Source organism: Mobula hypostoma, chromosome 28 (genome assembly GCF_963921235.1).
Source record: "Mobula hypostoma chromosome 28, sMobHyp1.1, whole genome shotgun sequence".
Lineage (NCBI taxonomy): Eukaryota > Metazoa > Chordata > Chondrichthyes > Myliobatiformes > Myliobatidae > Mobula > Mobula hypostoma.
The window spans coordinates 32749367-32767214 of NC_086124.1; the positions used below are offsets into that span (position 1 = coordinate 32749367).

At 47.2% G+C, this 17848-nt stretch overlaps 1 protein-coding gene across 1 annotated transcript in view; it reads left to right on the forward strand.

Annotated features, from left to right (window-relative positions):
• Positions 1 to 11327: 11327 nt before the first annotated feature.
• Positions 11328 to 17848, forward strand: part of LOC134339154 (basic proline-rich protein-like) — a 31494-nt gene continuing 24973 nt past the window's right edge. The window contains exon 1 of the mRNA XM_063035524.1: positions 11328 to 12226. Coding sequence (XP_062891594.1) covers positions 11445 to 12226 — 782 coding nt within the window. The 5' untranslated portion in view covers positions 11328 to 11444. The remainder of the gene's footprint in view (positions 12227 to 17848) is intronic.

A 17848-nucleotide genomic window follows, 5' to 3' on the forward strand; every position in this document is an offset into this window, starting at 1 on the left:
CCAGTATGCTGCCTGGTTTAGAGAGTATGCATTATGATCAGAGATTAAGGGAGCTAGGGCTTTACTCTTTGGAGAGAAGGAGGATGAGAGGAGTCATGACAGAGGTATACAAGATATTAAGAGGAATAGATAGAGTGGACAGCCAGCGCCTCTTCCCCAGGGCACCACTGTGCAATACAAGAGGACGTGGCTTTAAGGCAAGGGATGGGAAGTTTAAGGGAGATATTAGAGGAAGGTTTTTTACTCAGAGAGTGGTTGGTGTGTGGAATGCGCTGCCTGAGTCAGTGGTGGAGGCAGATACACTCGTGAAATTTAAGAGACTACTAAACAGGAATATGGAGGAATTTAAGGTGGGGGGTTATATAGGAGGCAGGGTTTAAGGGTCGGCACAACATTGTGGGCCGAAGGGCCTGTACTGTGCTGTACTGTTCTATGTTCTATAAATTTTGGAGCTGAACCCCCTAAAGCATTCAACGGAGTTGGTTTCAATGCTGACTAGCAACTCCTGTGACATTGCTGGTGGTCTTTGCCGTTCCTTTGGATTCATCAGCTGTGTTGGGGGGGGGCCTGCCTTATGGGCAACAGCTTGCTCTCCATATCGTACTGCCTTGGCTTGCGTACTGGCTGGCATAAGACGCAACATCCATGGTTGACCCGACCAGCAGAGGGCCTCCTCTTGAAAGTCCTATCTGTATTTGACATTCCAATATATTTATTCAAATTGAATTCCATTTGTCATTCCTCGGCTCACTTACTCAGCTAATCAGGATCCCCCTGTCTTTATTGTCTACTGAACTACCTACTTCAGTATCTTCTACAAGCTTACTAACCATGCCTTGTACATTCTATTCCAACTGATTGACAACAAACAACATTGGGCCCACCACTGATCCCTGAAGCACACCGCCAGTCATGGGGTTTCTCCAGTTTGAGAAACAATGTTCCACCATCATCCTCTGCTCCCTACCATCAAGACAATTGTGATTCCAAATGTCTAGCTCTACTTGGTTTCCAGAGCAACCTATCGCGTAGAACCTGCCTCAAAGGCCTCACTGAGATCCATATAGATTTGCCCTTTTTGTTTGCATCATCATCAAGTTCATAAGATGTAATCTCTCCTGCACTAAGCTTTGCTGACTAATTAAACTGTGTTTTTCCTTCATGGCTGATTTATTATCCTATATACCCTATTCTTCTGCTCTTCTCCCCGTAACCTCCGATGCTCTTACTAATCAAGAACACATCAACATCCACTTTAAATATACCCAGTGACTTGGCCTCCACAGCCGCCTGTGGCAATGAATTCCACAGATTCACCATCCTCTGCTGAAATAAATCCCTCCTCATCTGTATTCTAAAGGGAAGTCACTCTTTTCTAAGGCTGAACCCTCTGGTCCTAGACTCCCCCACTGTAGGAAACATCCTCACCACATAAACTCTATTCTAGCAGCATCCTGGTTGACTTCAATAAGACCTCCCCCTCCCCCATTATTGATTTTATATTCTAGGCTTCTGGAAATGAATACTAACATTGCCCTTACCTTCCTTACCCACTGTCAGGGACTCTTCATCTCATGTTCTCTATATTTATTGCTTTTTTTTTGTCTTTTGTATTTGCACAGGTTGCTTGTCCATCCTTTTGGGTGCGGCCTTTCATTGATTCTATTGTGTTTCTTAGATTTACTGAGAATGCCCACAAGAAAACTAAGCTTGGTGATGTATGTGATGACATATGTATTTGGGTAATAAATTTACTTTGAACTTCGAACTTATTACTGACTCAACCTGCAAGTTAACCTTTCGAGAATCCTGTATAAGGACCCCCAGGCCCCTCTGCACCCCTCAGTTTTGAGTTTTCTTCCAAAGTGCATGAACATATGCTTTCCTACATTTCACTCCATCTACCACTTCTTTGTCCATTCTCCCAATCTGTCTTAAGTCCTTCTGCAGATCCTCTGCTTCCTCAAGAACATGTCCGTTGCAGATATGGGCTGAGAAATGGCACTCTTACTTGAGCAAGTGTGATCTGTTGTGCTTTGGGAGTTCAAATGCAAAGGGAAAGTTAACAACAGGACCCTTGATGTTCAGAGAGATTTGGGGATTCAAGTCTATGCTCATGCAAGTAGATAAGGTGGTAAAGAAGGTGATAAAGGTAAAGGTTAGCTTTGTTTGGTACATGTACATTGAAAGATGGAAACATGCAGTATTTGCAGTAAAACAAATCAGCAAGGATTGTGCTGGGGGCAGCTTGCAAGTGTTCCGGTGCCAATGTAGTATACCTACAACTTACTAACAGTAACCTGTACGTCTACAGACTCCGGGAGGAAACTGGAGCACCTGGGAGAACACACAGATAGCGGTGGGAATTGAACCCCGATCAGTGATCACTGGTGGAGTAAAGCAATTGCGTTAACCACCATACTACTATACCACGAGATAATGTGGACGGCATGTTTGCCTTCATTGGCTGGGGCACAGAGTATGAAAGTCAGGAAGTCATGTTGCAACCACACTTAGAGCGTTGAGTGCAGTTCTGGTCGCCCCATTACAGGAAGAGTGTGGGGGCTTTGGAGTGGGTGCAGAAGAGGCTCACCAGGATGCTGCTATGAACTATAAAGAGAGATTGGACAACTTTCGGTGCTTTCTCTGGAGCAGCAGAGGCTGGGGGGGGGGGTTATAAATTGTGAGAAACATGGACAGAGTATCTTTTTCCCTGGGTGAAAATGTCAAGTATCAGAGTGGGGTGGGGGGAAAGTTGAAAAGGGATGTGTGGGAGATTATGGTGTTTAAAAAGCTGTTAGGCACATGAGCGTGTAGGGAATGGAGGCATATGGATCAGTGCAGACAGACAAGACTGTGGGCTGAAGAGACTGTTCTGTGTTCTGTACATCCGAGGGCACTGGAAATACCCAGCTGGTCTACTGAGGGAGAAATGTCAAGTTATAATTAAAAACCTTATGGCAGGGCTGTAACTTAATGATCTCTGCCTTAGATATATCCAGTGACTTGTCCTCCACGGCTGTCTGTGACAATGAATTCCACAGGTTCATCACGCTCTGGCTAAAGAAATTTCTCCCCATCTCGGTTCTAAAGTTGTTCTGAGACTGTAGCTTTAGATCGTAGACTCTCCTTCTGATGGAAATATCCTCTCCAGATCCACTCTTTCCCAGCCTTTCAGCTTCTGTAAGGTTTAAATGAGATCCCCCTCCCCAATCCTTCTGAGCTTCTTCAAATACAAGCCAAGAGACAACAAACTCCCCTCCTAATTAAACATTTCATTCTATTCTATTCTTATGAATTTATTGAGTATGCCAGAACCTTAGGCTTGTACAGTACTGTGCAAATGTCTAAGGCAGATATACTATATATAGCACAGTGTAAAGCTAAAGACTTTTGCAGAGTACTATAGTAATTTTATGTATTGCACTATATTGCTGCCACAAAAAAAGACAAATTTCATGACATACGTGAGTGATGATAAAACTGATTCTGATATTGATCTCTATTGTGGACTGAGAGTGGATGGGACAGGGAGAGGAGAGAGGTCAGAAGCATCAGAGAGACATTCTGTAATGATCAATAAATCAATTGTTTGGAATCAGATTGCCTTGCCTGGTATGTCAGGGCTGGGTGTGTCTGCACCTGTCACCCCCTGCCCTGGCACACCTTCTCTGCCACCTGGCCCACCCTCGCCGTTGGGCTAGCACGTCCTTCCTCAGGTAGGTGGCCCAACAGCCCACGCTGATGATAGACAAGACCCCGCTGCCAAGTAGCAGTGAATCCATGCATCACAGAATCATAGAAAAATACAGTACAGAACAGGCCCTTCAGCCCATCTAGTCCATGCCAAACCAATTAAACTGCCCACTTCCACCGACTTGCATCCCAGGCCGGAGCCCTCCATGCCCCTCCATCAATGTACCTATCCAAACTTTTCTTAAACATTGAAATTGAGCTCATGTGCACCATTTGCGCTGGTGGCTTGTTCCACACCCTGATGACCCTCTGAGTGAAGAGTTTCCTCTCAGGTTCCCCTTAAACCTTTCAACTTTCACCCTTAACTCATGTCCTCTAGTTGTAGTTCCACCCATCCTCAGTGGCAAAAGCCTGTTTGCACTTGCGCTATCTATCCCCCTCATAATTTTGTACACCTCTATTAAATCTCCCCTATTCAAGTCCTATCCTATTCAATTCTTCCTTATTAACAGGTCCTCCAGTCCTGGCAACATCCTTGTAAATTTTCAACAACCTTATTTACATCTTTCTTGTTGGTAGGTGACAAAAACGGCACACATTACTCCAAATTAGGCCTCACCAACATCTTATACAACTTCTGTGCTCAATACCTTGATCTATGAAGGCTTTGCTTATGACCCTTTTTGTGCCACCACTTTCAATGAATTATGGACCTGTATCCCCTGATCCCTTTGTTCTGCAGCATTCCTCAGTGTCTTACCATTCACTGTGCTAGATCTACTGTGGTTGGTCCTACCGAAATGCAGCACCTCACACTTGTCTACATTAAATTCATCAGCTGGTCCAGATCTCACTGCAAGTTCTTCCTTGCTGTCTACTGCACCCTCAGTCTTGGTGTCACCTGGTCAGGACCCTCTTTGTGCTGGAAAGGGAAGAGGTGACGGCATCTGAAGTTGCTGTACCAAGGGGAGTGGGAAAGTCTGAGAGGTGTCAACACCAATCAATTGGACTCTGACAAATGACACTCATTTTCAAATTGCACTTTATTTACGTTGACACAGAGAACAGTTCATTTCCCATCACTGAACTGCTCTAAAACTTCTGCTCAGAGTTGTCAGTCTTGTACAGAAACTAAACAACTATGGGTGGCAGGGCAGAGATACATCTATACCAAAGATTAGATTCAACTTTATTGTCATTGTGCCGAGTACAGATACAAAGCCAATGAAATGCATTTAGCATCTGACCAGAAATGCAAAGAATAGTGTTACTTACAAAATAACTGTGAATTTAAAAAGTGCTACAGCGCACAAATATAAAAGTACTGAGACAGTACAATATGGGTGCAATATTGCTTAGCGCTGTGATGAGAGTTTCAGCAGGGTCACAGCCTCAGGGAAGAAGCTCTTCCTGTGATTGCTGGTGCGGGAGTGGAGGCTCCTGCAGCACCTACCGGATGGGAGGAGAGTAAAAAGTCCATGGTTAGGGTGAGATGCATCCTTGATAATGCTTTTCGCCCTGCCCAGGCAGTGTTTATGGTAGGTGTTCTCAATGGTGGGCAATTGGGTGCCAATAATCCGCTGGGCAGTTTTCACCACACGCTGGAGTGCTTTGCGGTCCGATACAGGACAATTGCCGTACCACACTGAGATGCAGTTGGTGAGTATGCTCTCAATGGTACAGCGGTAAGAGTCCGTCAGTACCCTGGGACAGAGGTGAGCTTTCTTCATGCTCTGCAGGAAATAAAGGTGCTGTTGTGCCTTTTTGATCAGGATGGAGGAGTTCAGGGACCAGGTGAGATCCTTGGAAATGTGGACACCAAGGAATTTGAAGTTTGATACATGCTCCACTACAGTTCCGTTGATGTAGATGGGGATGTGAGTGTGACTCCTGGCATGCCTGAAGTCCACAATGATCTCCTTGGTCTTCTGGGTGTTAAAGGCCAGGTTGTTGTCAACACACCATGCAGCCAGGTGCTGAACCTCGTCCCTGTAGGCCGTCTTGTCATCCCCTCTGATCAGACCAACCACCGTGGTGTCGTCTGCAAACTTGATTATTGAGTTAGAACCATGTAGAGGAACGCAGTCATAGGTGAAAAGGGAGTACAGAAGAGGGCTCAGCACACAGCCTTGAGGCACGCCAGTGTTCAGGGTGAGAGTGGAGGAGGAGAGGTTGTCTAACTTAACTGATTGGGGTCTGTTAGTCAGAAACTCCTCGGTCCAATTGCAGAGGGCTACGCTGATACCAAGCTGGCGAAGTTTGGTGATCAGCTTGGAGGGGATCACAGTATTGAATGCCGAACTATAGTCAATGAACAGCATTCTGGCGTAAGAGTTGGGGCTGTCCAGGTGGGTCAGGGCAGAGTGAAGTGCTATGGAGATGGCATCCTCTGTTGACCTGTTGGTGGGATAGGCAAATTGATGGGGGTCCAGGGTAGAGGGCAGACAGGATTTCAGATGTGATAGAACCAGTCTCTCAAAGCACTTTGCAATGATGGGGGGAGTCCAACTGGACAGAAGTCATTCAGGCCCGTGGCAGTGGAATGCTTCAGCAATGGCACGATGGTAGCGATCTTGAAGCTTGTGGGGATGTAAGGCACTCCTTCCCTTCACCAATGTTGTGCTGACATCTTAATCTCTAAGATTAATCTAACTTCTGCATAGCCCTCCATTTTTCTATCATCCATGCAACTATCTAATATTCCCTAAAATTCCCCTAATGTATCTGGCTCCACCTGGGCAAATTACCTCTGATAGCCCTCCCCTATGCTTTACTCCAATCACCTTATAATTATGGACCCCGGGAAATAGTCTCTGGCTCTCCACTTGATCTGTGCCTCTTATCATTGTATACATCTCTTATCAAATTGCTTCTCATCCTCCTTCACTTCAAAGCCCTAGCTTTTTCAACCTATCTTCATAAGACATACTTTGTAATCCAGGCAGTATCCTGGTTAATCTCTTCTGCACCCTCTCTAAAGCTTCCACATCTTCCTATAATGAGGTGATCAGAAATGAATACAATATTCTAAGTGTGGTATAACCAGCGTTTTATAGAGCTGCAACATTACTTCGCAGCTGTTGAGCTCAAATCTCCGACTAATGAAGCCCAACACCCCACACTTCTTAACCACCCAATCAACTTGCACGGCAACTTTGAATGATCTATGGACATAGACCACAAGATCCCCCTGTTCCTCCACACTGTTAAAAATCTTACCATTAACCCTGTAATCTGCCTTCAAATTTAACCTTCCAAAGTGAATAATTTTACGCTTTTCTGAATTGAACTCTTATCTGCTTGCTTCCTGTCAATGTCTCATTGTAACCTACGACAACCTTCTACATTTTCCGCAACTCTACTAATCTTCATGTCATCTTCAAACTTACTAACCCACCCTTCCACTTCCTCATCCAAGTCATTTATATGAAATCACAAAGATCAGGGATCCCAGAACACCACTGGTCCCCAACCTCCAGGCAGAATACACTCCATCGTGAGGGGAGATCCCATTGAAACCTATTGAATATTGAATTGCCTAGATACAGTGGACATGAAGGGGATGTTTCCAACTGGGGGAGTCTAGGACCAGACGGCACAGCCTCAGAATAGTAGGTCGTCCCTTTCGAACAGAGATGAGGTGGAATTTCTTTAGCCAGAGGGTGGTGAATCTGTGGAATTTATTGCCACAGGCGGTCATGGAGGCCAAGTGGAAGTTGATAGGTTCTTGATTAGTCAGGATGTCAAAGGATACCGGAAGAAGGTAGGAGAAGGGGGTTGAAAGGAATAATAACTCAGCCATTTATTACGGAATGGCAGAGCAGACTTGATGGGTGGAGTAGCCTATTATGCTCCTCTATTTATGGTCTACACTATCCTCTGCCTTTTGGGGCAAGCAAATTCTGTATCAATACAGCCAAGTTTCACTGGATTTTTTGTATAAACCTACTAAGGGGAACCTTATCAAATGCCTTACTACTATAACTTCATCAATGTGCTTTGTTACATCCTCAAGTAATCATTCTCATGAGGCATGACCTGCCCTTCACATAGCCATACTGACTATCCTTCTCATTCTTGTAAATCTTGATTCTTAAGAATATTCTTCAATAATTTGCCCAGTGACTTAAGAGTCACTAGTCTATATTTCCCAGAGTTATCCCTACTCCCTTCCTTGAGCAAAGGAATAACATTTGCCATCCTCCAATCATCTGTTACTACTCCTGTGATCAGTGACGATGCAAAGATCATCACCAAAGATGCAGCAATCTCTTCCCTCACTTCCCGTAGTAACTTGACATATATTCTGTCCAACCCTGGGGACTTAGAAGGATTGACAAACAACCAATGTTCAAAAGGTGATTAGTATGGGAGGAGGATGCCTGTGGTATGTTTTTTACACAGGGAGTGGTGGGTGTGTGGAAAGTGCTGTCAGCGATGGTGGTAGAGGCAGATACATTAGGGACATTTATGAGGCACATGGATGATAGAAAAGCTGGTGAGCAATGTGGGAGGGAAGGGTTACATTGACCTTAGACTAGGTTAAAAGATCGGGACGGGGGTCAAAGTCAGAATTTCTTGTGTTTATGAGTTGTAGACTTGTTGAGAATGAGTGCAGAGGTTGTGGAGTCAGTTCAGAGTTGAGCTTAGTGAGGTTACCCACATTGGTTTAAGAGTAATAACTGTTTGTGAACCTGGTGCTGTGGGACCTAAGTCAATGTGTGTTTCTCAACCCTTCATTAGCGTCTTTATCTCATGTCTTTTGTTTCATCCTGTACAAGGTGGCAGATTATTCTGGCTGTATGCTATCTTAACCCTTGCTGTGCCACACCTTCCACGACAGGAAGTGGTTGGAAGACAGTAGTTGGTGAGACTGCAGACGTGGGAGAATTCAGCCACCACAGTGTGGAGCATCGCAGGATATGTCGGAGATACTCGGTGGGTAACATGCCTCCTACCCTTCCATCTGCACACCCACTCCTCCCATGGGGGGGGTAGAAACCACATCCCCTCTTCCCTCCCTCCCTTATTTCCCTGGCCCACCTTCCCCTTCTACCAGACTCTGCCACCTGCAGACCTTGTCACCCCACCCCTTCACCATCCAGCCTCTGTTCTCACTCCCTCACCCTCCTTCATCCACCTGCCCGCTCTCCTCGTCTGGATCCATCCATCACCTCCCAGCCTCTGTTCTCACTCTTCCCTCCTCCATCTGCCAATCCCTCCTTGTTACCTGGATCCACCCATCACCTCCCAACCTCTATTTCCATTCCTCCCTCTTCCATCCACCTGCCCGCCCTCCTTGTCTGGATCCACCCATTGCCTCCCAGCCTCTGTTCTCACTCTTCCCTCCTCCATCTGCCAATCCCTCCTTGTTACCTGGATCCACCCGTCACCTCCCAGCCTCTGTTCCCACTCCCCCTCCCCTGGATGCACCCATCACCTCCCAGCTACTGTAGCTTTATATTGGCTTTCTCCATTCTGTCTTTCAATCTAGTGAAGGGTCTCAGCCTGAGATGTTGACTGTCCAGCCCCCTCCACAGATACTGTCTGACCTGCCGAATTCACCAGCATTCTGCCCAGAGTATTGACGAAACGGACAGAAATGAGGTTAACTCCTCTGGCAGAGGAGGCCTTGTCATCCTGCAGCATTAACTCCATTCCTTCCCTCACAGATGCTGCCTGCCCTGCCGTCTGACACCAGGACCACCTGCACTCATTTTGGAGGTGGAACGGCAGACCTGGAAGCTGAGGAGGGAACAGTTGCTCCGGATTGCAACAAGGAAAGGGAAGATGCGGCTGGGATATGCCAGAAGGTACGCCATGAATCAAATCAGAATCAGTGTTATTATCACTGACGTGTCATGAAATTACTGTGTTACAATGTGAAATGTAAGTACATAAATAGTGCAAAAAGAGCAAAATAGAGGCTATTGTCAGGTCACCTCACATTCCGTCTGGTAGCCTACAACCTGACATCATAAACGTCAACTTCTCCAACTTCCATAAACTTGCCCTCCTTCTTTCTCTACCTTTCCATTCCCCATTCCAGTTCCCTCTCAACCCTTCTCATCACCTCATCTGCCCATCACTCCCTCCCCTTCTCCCTTGGTTCAGTCTCTTCTCCTATCAGATTTCTTCTTCTTCAGTGCTTTATCTCTTCCACCTATCACCTCCCAGCTTTTCACTTCGTCCCCCACCTCCCCCAACAACCTGGTCTTACCTATCACCCGCCAGTTGTATTCTTTTCCTCCCCCTCCCCCACTTTCCTTTCCAGTCCTGATCGGCCCCAAAACGTCGGCTGTTTACTCCCCTCCCACGATGCTGCCTGACCTGCTGAATGCCTTCAGAACCTTGCGTTACAAAATAGTGAGGCAGATTGATGGGCCGTTCAGAAATGTGATGGCAGGGGGAAGGTTCTTAAAACGTTTAATGTGTGCCTTCGGTCTCCCGCACTGCCTCCACGATGGTTGTAACGAGAAGAGGGCAAGACCCTCATGGTGAGGGTCTTTAATGCTTGGAAGGGATAAGTATCAGGAAAACACTATCCGTGCTCGGGGTCGGCGAGAGAGGAGGTGATTCACTGCCCCTTTCCTGATGAAGGCAATCGGCCCAAAGCACCGACTGTCCCCTCCGTGGATGCTGCCTGACCTGCAGAGTTCCTCCAACAGGGGTGGCCAATCTTTTACATTCCATACGTCAGTTTTTTCACTCATGAGTTCAGGTGCGCCATACAACTCTTGTACCCCCATTCAATTCTTGTAAAAATATGTTAACATAGAACTGGTGCGTGAAGAATTTAACGCATGGAATGTAACAGGTTGGCCACCCTTGCTCCAGCAGTTTGTGTGTCTTGCTCAACATTTCCAGCATCTGCACAATCTCTTGGGGTTAGACTGTTGCAGGCTGTGTTCCCGCAGATAAATTTGTGCAGTACTGTATCTACATTCAGTAATTTCGTTCCTGGATCTGCTCTGATTAGTCATTTACACCCAAACCTCACATTTCCACAGGCTCCCCGTATTTTGCAGTCCGCGAATGGTCATTATTATTGGCATTGTTGCTACGATGATACTGTACTGTGCTCCCATAGGCTAAAAGTCACAGGCGTTGGATCCTATTGGTTAATTCTGGACCCAGACTGCGCTTTTATTGGTAGATTATGGTAGACAAATGATGCCAGTGGATTGATGTGTTCAACCTCTGGATCGAGGGCTTGCTGGTGAATGCGGTGATCTCATTGGTGTCTGTTTCCTATTGATGAAAACTGCCTAGACGGCGCTGACTCCTGCCGAAGGGTTTCGGCCCGACAATAGTCTTTTCCATAGACGCTGCCTGGCCTGCTGAGTTCCTCCAGCACTTAGTGAGTGTTGCTCCGATGGCGCTGATCCTATTCGTTCTGTTCCGACTCTGGGCTGAATGCCTATTGGTGAACGCTGCTCAGCTGGCCCTGTATTTTGCACCTAAACTGCGTTCCTACTGGACAGCGCTGCTCAGCTGGCGGGGATTTCATTGGTGCCTCCGGTCCCGCATCCGGGCTTTGCAAATGCTCGGAGCCTATTGGCCTGTTGCCCTTCTGGAACCGCCTACTTCGCCCAGTGCCACCACTCATTGGCTCAGCCGCGCTGTGATTGACAGGGAGCAAGGGGGCGGCTCCCGGACAGTGTGATTGATAGAAAGCGCTGCGCCGTCCGTGATATTTGCCCGGTACCCCCGGGAGCGGACGGGGAGACGGCGCTGGGGTTGGGCAAATGAGTGGTTCGGGGCTGCTACGGGTGCCGGTGCCCGAGGGGGCAGGGCTGGAGGAAGGGGGAGAGGACGAAGAGGGGGAAGAGGAAGAGGAAGAGGATGAATTTAAAGTGCACCTGATTCTCAGGTCCTCACCAACTCCGAGGAGGAGAGACAGGAGCTGTGATGAGGCAGAGGAGCCCTCCCTGGGCCGTAAGGTCCGCTTTGCAGACACCTGTGGGCTGGACCTGGTGCACCTGCAGTACTATAGCCAATTCGAACCTCTGGAGCCCCTGGGGCCAGAGGGTGAGGAAGGAGTGGAGCACCGGTTCAGCATCCACCCAGACTTCGCCCTGCCCTCCTCACACTGCCAACTGCTGGAGCGGGTGGAGGAGTATGGTGTGGAGTTGGAGTCCATCCAGCCGTTAGTCGACCCGCTGTCAGTGCGTGGGCTGATCCGGGTGCTGAACCTGGCCTTCCAGAAGACGGTGCAGGTGAGGGCCACCCTGGACGACTGGGCTACCTTCTATGACCACCCGGCTGAGTATGTGGAGACGGCGGCAGATGGCCACACCGACCTCTTCGCCTTCGTCCTGTCCATCCCCTGGTCCTGTGCCCACCCTGAGGCCAGGCTGGACTTCGTGGTGCGCTACCAGACCCCTGGCAATGTCTACTGGGCCAATAATGGGGGTGCCAACTACTCATTGGTGTGCAAGGTCACGGGGGTTGAGGATGAGGGGCCTGCTTGTACCACCAGCCAGGAGGGCAGGGGCCTACGCAGCTGCCTGAAGACTGCTTCGCTCAGGTAGGAGGAAAAGGGGTGTCTGGGGTGGGAGTGGGTTTGGCATAGGTTCCACATCCACCCAGACCGCCCTGCCCTCCTCACCCTGACAGCCTAAAGAGAGTGAGAGGCACAGCCCAGAAACGTGTCCTACAGACGTATGTTATCATGGGAAGGGAGGAGACAGGACCTACCCATCCCATGAAATTTATCCCTCCCCTGCCCGTTGGAATGGTGACCATCGTCAAACTCTGATGGTGAGAGAATGGGCTGAGCAGATGGGCCAATTGGTCTGCTCCCCAGCTGTCAGAACGAACAGTTTGCTCAGGGTCCCTGCCCATCATGTTTCACCCCCCACCCCAACACCCCACCATCCATTTGTCTCGCTTGTTACCCACAGCCTGGAGGTACCTGCCAAAGCTCACCATTAATGGCCCCTTGAAAAGGTGGGGGGGGGAGTCTTTGTGGGACAGTGATGGAAATCCTGGTCGGGCGCCCCACCCAGTCGCATGACCCGGAGAGAGGGGTGGAAAAGATTCATTCGAGGGCTCGAGTTACACTGCTGGAAAGGCTGGACAGGCTGGGACTGTTTTCTCTAGAGCGGGGAAGGCTGAGGGGGTGACCTTAAGGAGGTTTATAATATCACAAATGATGTGGGTAAGGTCACAGCCTTCCCCAGGGGAGGGGGAGTCTGGGTCTAGAAGGCACAGGTTTAAAGTGAGAGGGGATCAGAGTGGTGGGGGGGGTAACAAGTCAGAGGGAGGGGTTGAGGCGGGCACAGTTACAGCAAATGTCATGTCTGTAATGCACCGTGCTGCTTATGGCATTTCAACATTGGGTATGTCTGCCTTCGACAGTAACCTTCTACATAAAGACAAACAGGAGCCGGACATATGGCTTGTTGAGCCTGCTCTGCCGGTCAGTAAAACCATGACTGATCTGACCGTGGACTCAGCTCCACCTACCCACCTTTTCCTCATAACCCTTGAACTCCGCTGCTGAGCAAAAATCCATTGAACTGTCTTAATTCTATTGAATGAGGTGGCCTCTACTGCTTCCCTAGGCACAGAATTCCACATATTTCACGGCGTCTGGGAAAAGCAGTTTCTCCTCATCTCTGTCCTAAAACCTATCCCCCTGAATCTTGAGGCTGTGCACCTAGAGGTAGTGTAACAGTGTAACGCTTTACAGTGGCAGCGATCACCGATTGGCACTCGATACCCACCTCTCTGCAAGGAGTTTGTCCATTCTCTCCCATGGCACGTGGGTTTCCTCTGGGTGCTCCGCTTTCCTCCTGCAGTCCAGAGACGTACCGTTTGTAGGTTAATCGGTCATTGTAAATTGTCGCACGATTAGGCTAAGGTTAAACTGGGGGGGGTTGCCGGGCAGTGCGGCTCACAGGGCCGGAAGGGCCTGCCCCACACTGTATCTCAATAAAGACATAAAATAATCTCCTCATCTGTCCGAAACCTATCTTCCTGAATCTCGAGGCTGTGCGCCTAGAGGTAGCGTAAGGGTTAGTGCACCAGTTCCCTCCCACATTCCAAGGATGTACCTGTTTGAGTTAGCAAGTCCTGAGCATGCTGTATTGATGCAGGAAACATGACGACACTTGAGGGCTGCCCCCAGCGCTTCCTCAAAGAGTGTTTGTTGTTGATATACTTCATTGTACCAATGAAGAAAATAAACACTTCCCTCTAACTCACTGAAATGCTCCCACACACATAACCTTTGTTGCTGTGCACTGGACTTTTCTTTTATATAACGTTTTATGAAAGTGCCTCACAGTTTTCAGGCCGTGTAAACAGTTTCCTGCTCAGAGCAATGGTTGGTCTTCGCAGCTGTTTTAAAAAAAAATTAGAGGAAACATTGCACATAAGGCTATTCTTTTGTGGTTCTAGTCTCACCAGCGGGAAAGATTTTCCTGCCTCTATCTTATCTATCATCTTCATCATTTTATGTTTGTATAAGATCCTCTCTCATCCGTGGATAGGAAATGTTTAGTGGGATACAGGTGAGTTGGATCAGCTTGGGTAGACAGCTGCGTCGGAACAGGCAAGTTGGGCTGAAGGGCCTGCACCACTAGGGAGGCCAAGAGTAGCAGGCACAGAAGCAAGCCACATCATCCTGACATTGAACTGTATCACCACTCCCTTGCCTTTCCAAGGTCAGTGTCCTCAGCTAACACTGTCTCATCTTTCGGCTGTCTCCAGTCTTGGCCACCCCGGAGGTATCCTGGCCACGCTCCCTCACTCTGACCTCCATCGCCACAGTGCATTCAGTACTTGTTTTGGTCCTTGTCCAGTCTGACATCCTCTCTCCTCCTGGGTGGGCCAGCACTCAGAAAGAGGACTTTCTGTCTCTTAGGTCTTTACTAGCTCTACATAAAAGCAGCCCAGTGCCTCTTGTCTCTTCCGCACAGCCTTGCAAGTTTTCTCCTGTCAGATTCCTTTCCAGCCTCGTGAACCTTACCATCAAAAGTCTGTCTTAGTCCCCCCCCTCTGCACTGGCTACCCTTAACTCCAATCTCTCATTCCTGTTCCCAGCCGCTCATGGTGGAATAGCTTACTCCCTGTGTTTTGCTTGGTCCACTTGCTCTGTGTCCACCTCATCAATCCTCTTACATTCACTTCGGGTCACCCTGCGAAAGAGTGTAGAGGAGATTTACGGGACTTGAGAGCTGAGTTGTGGAGAGAGATTGAGCAGGTTGAGACTTTTCTTATTGAATGAATTGTATAAAATCATGAGGGGCATACTTATGGTGAATGCACATATTCTTCAAAAATTAGAGGGTATGGGGGAGAGGATTAACAGGGACCTTTTCACCCAGAGGACGGTGGCCAGAGGAAATTAAACCAAAAGATATAGGGTCATTCGTCCATTGGAGTCTGCTCTGCCATTTCATCATGGCTGATTATTATCCTTCTAAGCCCCATTCTCCTGCCTTCTGCCTATAACCTTTAATGCCCTGACTAATCAAGAACCTATCGAACTTCACTTTAAATATACCCAATAACTTGACCTCAACAGCTATCTGTGGCAATGAATTCCATAGATTCACCATCCTCTGGCCAAAGGAATTCCTCCTCATCTCTGTTTTAAAAATATGTCCCTCTATTCTGAGGCTGTGCCCTCTGGTCTTAGACTCTCCCACTATAGGAAACATCCTCTCCATATCCACTCTATCTAGGCCTTTCAATATAACGGTAGGTTTTGATGAGATTCCCTCCCCCCCAAACTTGGACAGGAAAGGTTAAGATTCTAGAGGAGGGTTTCTCATCTGGGGTTTCACGGAACCCTGGTTGTCTGTTAGAGGTCACTGGGGGATACGCGAGAGATCGTGATTTTTTAAAAAAAACATTGTTTTTGAACTTCACGCAACGCACAATGCTAATGCTCACAGTGGTGGGCAGTGACCAAGCAGCCCTGTTAGCAATTTTAGCCCAGTATGGCAGTGTGCAGTTGGACCGTGTTTATTTGGTTGGGTCCATTCTCAGTTTTTGACACAAGATAGGGGAGGCCGTTGATAATTGGTGAGCGCTGTATTGCACAGAGGGGAGGACAGTGGGCTTTTGAGCATGAAGTGCATTTTCCGAGCATTGAAGGACTTGTCCAACTTGGGCTGTGATGTCAGCCTCTCCCTCCCGCAATTTCCCCTTATGTGCCACCGACTGACTTATGGGAGCAAACAAACTACCAGTGTAGTAGAAAATTGGAGGGACATTTTCATTCTGAAAACAGTCCAGTGTGGTTCTTTTTGAAGAGGAGGTGTGAGATGGAAGAAGAGGATTCTAGGCCTAGGCCTACAGACAATTCAGATAAGGTTAATGATGAAGAATTACAATATTCTGAGTCATTTCACTGCACTAGTGCAACAACGGACACAAAAAAATGTCCACCTTTACAATGAAAGCCCTTCTCAATGGGTTTTACATGGATTGGTAATCCAAGCTGTCCTGTTCTTTTGTGCCTAGTTTGTGGCAAACAACTTACAAATGTAGCAATGGCTCTGGCAAAATTGAAAAGACTCTTAACTACAAATCACAGCCATTTGATACATAAAAGTGTTGATTATTTTAAACGACTATTGAAATCGCAAAACAAGCAGATTAAAGCTTTTGAAAATAAAGTCACAGTCAGTAAAAGGGTTCAGGAAGCAAGTTATTTAGTAGCTTTAAGACCAGTTCACTTGAGAATGTTTTAAAAAAACACTGTGAAAGCCTGGAAAAAGAGCATACCAGTCTCCTGCTACATACAGAAAACTGGTGGCTTAGCAGGGGGAGAGTTCTCAACAGGGGTTTGAGCGGAAAACTGAATTGCAGGATTATTTTCAAGAAAATAGTAAGCCAGATTTTGGTGAGTGATTTGAAGACGAAGAATGGCTGCAGAAACTACCCTACTTAACAGACATTTTTCATCATTTGAATAAGTCTCTGCAGGGCCCTGGAGAAAATGTTTCGACTTCAAGGGACAAGATTCTTGGATATAAAAGGAAACTGAATCTTTGGAAAAATCCTGTTGCTAAAGGAAATCTTAAAATGTTTCCACTGCTGCTTGGGCTTGAGAGTGAGGAAGGATATCAGAAAGTCTCGAGTCTTATTGAAAACCACCTGGAAGAACTGCAGAACAAAATTAAACAGTAATTTTCCTCTCTTTCAACACAAGTGTATGTCTGGGTGAGGGATCCTTTCTCTGAATCTTCTGCTCAGCCTGAGAACTTGATTTTGAGGGGAGAGGAAGAACTTAGTGAGCTGCACTCTGATCATGCAGTCAAGATGAGATTTACTGACCCGCCCCTGGACAAGTTCTAGATTTCTGTGAAAGAAGAGTATTCTGCCATTCCAAGGAAAGCAATAAATATTTTGCTGTAGTTTTCAACTTCTTACACATGTGAACAAGCTTTTCCTTGTTTAATGAACATCAAGAGCAAGGATAGAGTTTTCAGTTGAAGGTGAAATCCATGTGTGCTTATCTCAGGTTCGACTCAGAATTGAGAAATTTATCGCGTTTACCTTATGAGATTTTAAAATTGATGAAAAAGAATGAAAGATCTCTACTTGAGCATTGACAATTATTTTTGGATTATTATATCTACAACTTGTTGATCACACTAAGTGTACAGTGTAGCTATAATAATTTTTATTTAGGGGTTCCTTGAGACCTGAACATTATTTCCAGGGTTACTACAGGGCAAAAAGGTTGAGAAAGGCTGCTGTAGAGGGATATGGGCCAAACAGGAGATGGGAAGCTTGGTCAGTATAGATCAATTATGCAGATGGGCCTGTTTTGTGACTTCACCCAGAATCCACACTATTTTTCACTAAGCAGCCCCCACCAGTCCAAGTGACTGCTTGTTCCCAGGCCTGAGGGTAAACTCAGCACTCCGTGATTGCTAGATTTACCCTGAAGGCCTCCATGGGACAAGGGTGCAATACTTGCCATGCTCTCCGGTCCCCAGACACTACCCCCAGACCTTCTGATATTGCCACACAATGGGGCAGTACTTCTGGAATCCTTGCCCTTACTTCCTTGGGGAATATCCTTCCAGTGTGTCCAATCCCTCCTCGTGAACCCATCCACAGTGTTACCCAGTGAAGATACATGTACAGTCCTTAGCCCATCCTTCAGCCTCCTCTCTGGTCATTG